General features: G+C 42.5%; 1 protein-coding gene across 4 annotated transcripts in view; it reads right to left on the bottom strand.

Annotated features, from left to right (window-relative positions):
* Positions 1-789: 789 nt before the first annotated feature.
* Positions 790-6000, bottom strand: part of galntl6 (polypeptide N-acetylgalactosaminyltransferase like 6) — a 1033047-nt gene continuing 1027836 nt past the window's right edge. For all 4 annotated transcript variants that reach the window (XM_067982486.1, XM_067982485.1, XM_067982488.1 and 1 more), the window contains one exon: positions 790-982. In XM_067982486.1, the coding sequence (XP_067838587.1) occupies positions 815-982 (168 nt within the window). In that variant the 3' untranslated portion in view covers positions 790-814. The remainder of the gene's footprint in view (positions 983-6000) is intronic.

Below are 6000 nucleotides of genomic sequence, written 5' to 3'. Positions count from 1 at the left end.
GAAAATGCTGGAAATATTCAGCAAGTCAGGCAGCATCTGTGGAGAAAAAAACAGAGTTAATGTTTCAGTTACTCCGTTTCTTTCTCCACAGATGCTGCCTGACTTGCTGAATGTTTCCAGCATTTTCTGTTTTCATTGCAATTAAACATTTCCTGGAACTCCCATCACCCAATAAAAGACTCACAAAATTTGTTCTCCAATTTAATTCATAAAAAAAAAGAAAAGAAGACAACTGTTCACAAAGTCCAAACAGGGTCAAAAAAAAAGCTCAGTATATTGTTGGATCCTGGGCAACTCTCCTGTATGGTATAGTCAACAGGTTTGAACTAGTATCAGCCATGCACTCCTCTGCTGATATGTCAAACTATATGGCCTGCCCGAAAACAAAAAGTGCAATCAGCATCTGCTTAGAGATACACAGGGGCAGGATTGACCTGAGAATCTACAGAATTCCAGCTCTCCTTCCTTCAGTTCAAAACTCTAGTAGAAGTAACTGGAAACTGTCTGCTCTTGACCAGCAAGGCACTCCCGAGTCTGCTCGAGTCTTTCCACGTCCTGTGACAGCTGGTGAAGCTCTTTTCGCAAAGTGCGTCGGTCGTGTTCTTGACTTCGGCTACGGCTATCACTGATCCTGAGAATAAGCCCCCACCCCAACCACCCCCCCCCCCCACCCCGCCCCACCACCCACCACACCCCCGCCCTCCACCCTAGCTACGAAAGTTAACACCTGAATGAATCGATCCAGATGCCGACACATCCTGCCAAAGGACTGGCTCGCCAATGTGCACGTTTCTCCGCTGCGGCAAAGACATCCCTATGAGCTGGAATTACTGTTGAACTTTTCCAGAACAGTCACGTTGATGTGTTGAAAAATCCACTGCTGGGTGTGCACCGAGGGGTTACATCTGTTCATGAAAATCTTCTTGTCAGCTAGGTTGCAGTCCATGCAGCTGTTGCTCACTGGGTGATACAGGGATTTGTCCTAAGGAGTCCAAAAATACAGAGAAAGATGAGCTGTCAGTGTATTACAGTGTTACAGGAATAAGCCGTCTGTCACAGCACTGTGTTCACTCGTCAGAATACACAGGATTAAAATATTAGGAAGCATTTTCTGTTGTACATTACACGCATGCTTTCAATTGAAGGTTTCAAATACCAGGGGACACCAAGTTAAAGATAAAATCCCACGGCTGTTCTTGCAGACCCTTGGCATAAACCCAACCGGGGCCTAGCTATTCCGGATCCATTTTTATTTGCTCTCAGGATGTGGTCATCCCTAGTTGTCCTGAAAAGGTGGGCCTTCTTGAACTGCTGTAGTCTGTGTTTGTAGCAGTTTGAGATAAACTTGCTAAACCACTTCAGAGTTAAGAGTCAACCACATTGGTGTGGGACTGGAGTCATATATAGGACTCAAAGCGGTTATCTTCCTTCCTTAAGGAGGCATTAGTGAACCAGTTGGGTTTATACAACAAACCAACAACTTTGTAGTCACTTTTACTGATACCAGTTTTTTTTATTTACAGATTTTTTTTTTGTAAACTGAATTCAAATTCTCTAATTGCTATGGTGGAATTGAACTCACATTCTTCATGGAAGGTTAGTTTAGGTCCATGGATTACTAGTGAGTTTCCAAGGACGGTCTTGTGGAGGCAGAGGTACTGCCTGCCCCCACAAGATCATCGACTTAAAGAGGGTGAAGTGGGGGCTCGGACTCCCTATGTCAGGAGTTACTGCATCTTAACCCTCAGCCGAGACCCGGCATACAATCGGTGCAGGTATCCCTCATTTCACCCAGGTAATCCCAGCAGAGGTGGAGTCCAGTTGGCGTCCAGGTTAGGATCAGAGCCTGGACCCCTGAAGATAAGGAGGCCATAAAGTGTTGGGGGTTGTTGGAACAGCTCCATTTGTAAGGGGGACGCTTAGGCGCTCTGCAAACTTCAACAGGGTTAGTGGCCGAGTTCTGCGGTGGGCACAATCCTAGAGGGTTTTCCACAAGTTAGGAGTAGAAAGTCAGGCAGAGGTTAATAGACTTGCGGAAGAAGAAAGCAATTGAAGCGGGCAGTATAAATGAGTTTATGACGTGTGTCTAGAGAGAAGGAATGAAAGATATGCTGGGAAAGCAGGTAAGTGGACTTGTTTAATCAAAAAGAGATGGGATGGTTGGGCTTAACGGTCTTTACCTATCCTTAAAAATTCTTATGTTCTAAGTGTGATGGATGATTTTATGAAATGTAAACTGTTTGATGATGAAATGATTTTTCACTTAAAACAATATGCTTGTGGTCATGCAACGCAAGGAGACTGTGTAATGGAACTGTAAATATAGCAAAGATGTACTTTGAAAAATAGATATATTTATTTGCAGGCAATCACTGCTCAAAATGTCCAGTTAATAGGAACAACAACTGTTGCATTTATGTGGTGCCTTTAACGTGGTAAAACATCCCAAGGTGCTTTACAGGAGCGCTTATCAAACAAAATTTGACACCGAGGAGTCAGTAGAGTGGGCATGGACAGAAAATGGTTTGGAATGTTTCAATTTCAGCCTAGCTCACAGAAATTTTCATCAAATGGGGTATCAACCTGTGCGCTAAAAAGAGAAACTCTGTTCTGCTGAAAGGGTCCCACCCAAAACACAAACCTGCCTTTCTCTTTCAGATAGATCCCGATTGATCTGCTGTGCATTTCCTGCATTTCAAATTTCTAGCATTTGCGGGTTTTTTCTTTTCATGTGTTGGATGCCGTAGTCAACTGCTGAAGTAATCTGCTTAATATCACTAAAGTGAAAGAACTCTTCAGAAAGAAAACGTTTTAAAGGGTGAAACTTTACTTAGAACATAAGATTAGGAATTCTCAGAGACTCAACTTTAAAAGGGTAAGTAATGTTTTGAGTGTTGATTTTACTCGGGGCACCCATTTCAACAATGTTTTCATTACAACAGTTGGCAGAGAGTTTACTTTGTTGGAGAATGATTGTCCAAAATCACACTCTCTCTCAACACTGGGTCAAAGTTAGGATTTTTCCAAAAATTATAGAATCATAGAATCATAGAAAGGTTACAGCACGGAAGGAAGCCATTCAGCCCATCGAGTCCACGCCGGCTCTATGCAAGAGCAATCCAGCTAGTCCCACTCCCCTGCCCTATCCCCGTAGCCCTGCAAATTTTTTCTTTTCAAGTACTTTTCCAGTTCCCTTTTGAAGGCCATGATTGAATCTGCCTCCACCACCCCCTCGGGCAGTGCATTCCAGATCCTAACCACTTGGCGCAGAATTCAGCAAAACAACCAAATATGGGCTCAATTTGAACCACTTGGGAATGGGGATGTACTTTTACAAAGATAGTGCTGTGCATGGCCACAGCGATCTGGCTCCCTCTGCACATACACAGTGCCATTTTCAAAGCTGCATCATTTATTTCCCTTTGTACTTCTGGTTGTGGGCGGACTGCAGCCGAGGCCTGGGAGGCAGAGATTACAGAATTGTAAAGTAGGATTTTCTTTAATTAAAATGGATTTTTTTTGTGTGTGTGTCAGTTTAAGTGATCACAAATCCACAGCCCAAAATTACCCTTCATTCAGCAAATAATTGGCACTAAATTGGCAGTGCAACTCAGTTTGAGACAACAAGGAGTGCTGGTGTCGGACATGCAAATTCATACTAATGCCACTCTTCTGAGGCTGTGGTAAAAGCACAATGTTGGGATGAAGTAGAAGCAGTTTTACCCAGCATGTGAAGAAAGATTTACATTTATATAGCGCCTTTCACGACCTCAGGATGCCCCAAAGCGCTTTACATATTATAATGTAGCAAATTCAGCAGCCAATTTGCACACAGCAAAGTCCCACAAACAGCAATGTGACAGTGATTAGATCATTTATTTTAGTGGTGTTGAGGGATAAATATTGGCCAGGACACTGGGGATAACTCCCCTGCTCTTCTTCAAAATAGTGCCATGGGATCTTTTACGTCCACCTGAGAAGGCAGGCAGGGCCTTGGTTTAACAGTATGCTTGATGCTGACAGTGGCTACTAAAAGATACCCAACCATGCCGAGTATAAAAACTAATCTTTCCCTGTGCATTCTCAATTACTTTAAAAGTTTGAGAAATTCTGGGTTAACACGTTTTTAATCAATTTCTTTTCTCTTTCACTTACTACAGTAGTTGGTTGCTGTTACACTTTCAGATTTTTATGTTGGACATTGTCCTTTGGTGGTTCATCACTGGCCACTGCTGTAAGCGGACCTCGTGTCCGCTATGAACCAGTGTATGCCTTTGCCTGCCCAATATCTAGGTACATGTATCGGGACTCAGGGGCTTACAGAGAACCCATGTCACTGTATTCCAGCTTACTGGGAAAAAACATCAAGTGCTGCCACATAATCTCCTTAACTTCAATTGTTGGAAGAATGTACATTTATTAAACTGTGACACAAGCTGTAAACCACCAAACAAATTCATTGAATATAAAACAGGTAAAAGAAGAGTTTTCTGTGCAAATGGTATATTTACAGTAATTACAAGCTTCTACTAATTTCCTCTTAAACATCAAAAACAACAGATACATCTCCTGCACTACCCCTCAATATAAAACAAACCCTTGAAACTTACTTTTTTACATAGCTGTTCACAATCACAGGGTCCTCTAGTTAGGCTTGTAGTGCCTTTTATGGTGCCAGACTGATCGGTGAGCTGAGTGTAGGTGGTGAAATATAAGGCCACAATCGGAAGCTCCTAGTTATAGAGCTGTCCGTCAGAGAGACTATAGCGAATCATGCCCCTGCCTCTCTCACAGACTCGACTCATGTCTTCACCTCAGATACAGCTCTCATTCAAGCCTATTACTTTAAAAAGATCTCCAGGATGTCAATCAAGTCAATAGCTTGACTCCTTCCTGAGAAATCCAACTACTTTATTCAACCTATGTTTGGAAGACATCAACTCTTATCCAGACAACTATGAGGCACGCTGACAGACAGAATACCACTAATGCCTCTGAACTTAACAGGCATCATCATATCAAATCCCTTCCTATTTCACAGGAATAAACTACAGACATGCATTGATATCTAAGGCATACAAAACTGGGGCGTGAATTTTTTACAGCCTGCAGAAATAGTGAGCGGTAACTAATTTTAACCCCAGGTGTGCTGTGATCAGTGAGAAAGAATTTAATAAATAATCAAACATGTACGAGAAAGCTTCATTTTTGTCACAAAAGTACTGAGTATAAAAAATGCTTCAGGCGATTGTTTCATTCAGATTGCAGAAGAGTGGCATCGAGATGCCCATGTTTACATTGCTAAAACTGGCTCCCTTAACCTGTTATCTGAAATTCTCCCCTGAAGCCTCACTGCTTTGCTACATTGCTTCTCGCCTCTAAAATCCACCCCAAACCTTTGACCACACCTTCAGTCACCAACTCTCAATTCCTGCTTGGTGTCTGATCTTACACTACTGCTTGTTTAGAATCATAGAATCATAGAAGTTTACAACATGGAAACAGGCCCTTCGGCCCAACATGTCCATGTCGCCCAGTTTATACCACTAAGCTAGTCCCAATTGCCTGCACTTGGCCCATATCTCTCTATACCCATCTTACCCATGTAACTGTCCAAATGCTTTTTAAAAGACAAAATTGTGCCCGCCTCTACTACTGCCTCTGGCAGCTCGTTCCAGACACTCACCACCCTTTGAGTGAAAAAATTGCCCCTCTGGACCCTTTTGTATCTCTCCCCTCTCACCTTAAATCTATGCCCCCTCGTTATAGACTCCCCTACCTTTGGGAAAAGATTTTGACTGTCTACCTTATCTATGCCCCTCATTATTTTATAGACTTCTATAAGATCAGCCCTAAACCTCCTACTCTCCAGGGAAAAAAGTCTCAGTCTATCCAACCTCTCCCTATAAGTCAAACCATCAAGTCCTGGTAGCATCCTAGTAAATCTTTTCTGCACTCTTTCTAGTTTAATAATATCCTTTCTATAATAGGGTGACTAGA

This window comes from Heptranchias perlo, chromosome 4 (genome assembly GCF_035084215.1).
Source record: "Heptranchias perlo isolate sHepPer1 chromosome 4, sHepPer1.hap1, whole genome shotgun sequence".
NCBI classification, from domain to species: domain Eukaryota; kingdom Metazoa; phylum Chordata; class Chondrichthyes; order Hexanchiformes; family Hexanchidae; genus Heptranchias; species Heptranchias perlo.
The sequence above is the reverse complement of the archived record's forward strand: the minus strand, read 5'-3'. Positions and strand labels throughout refer to the sequence as shown.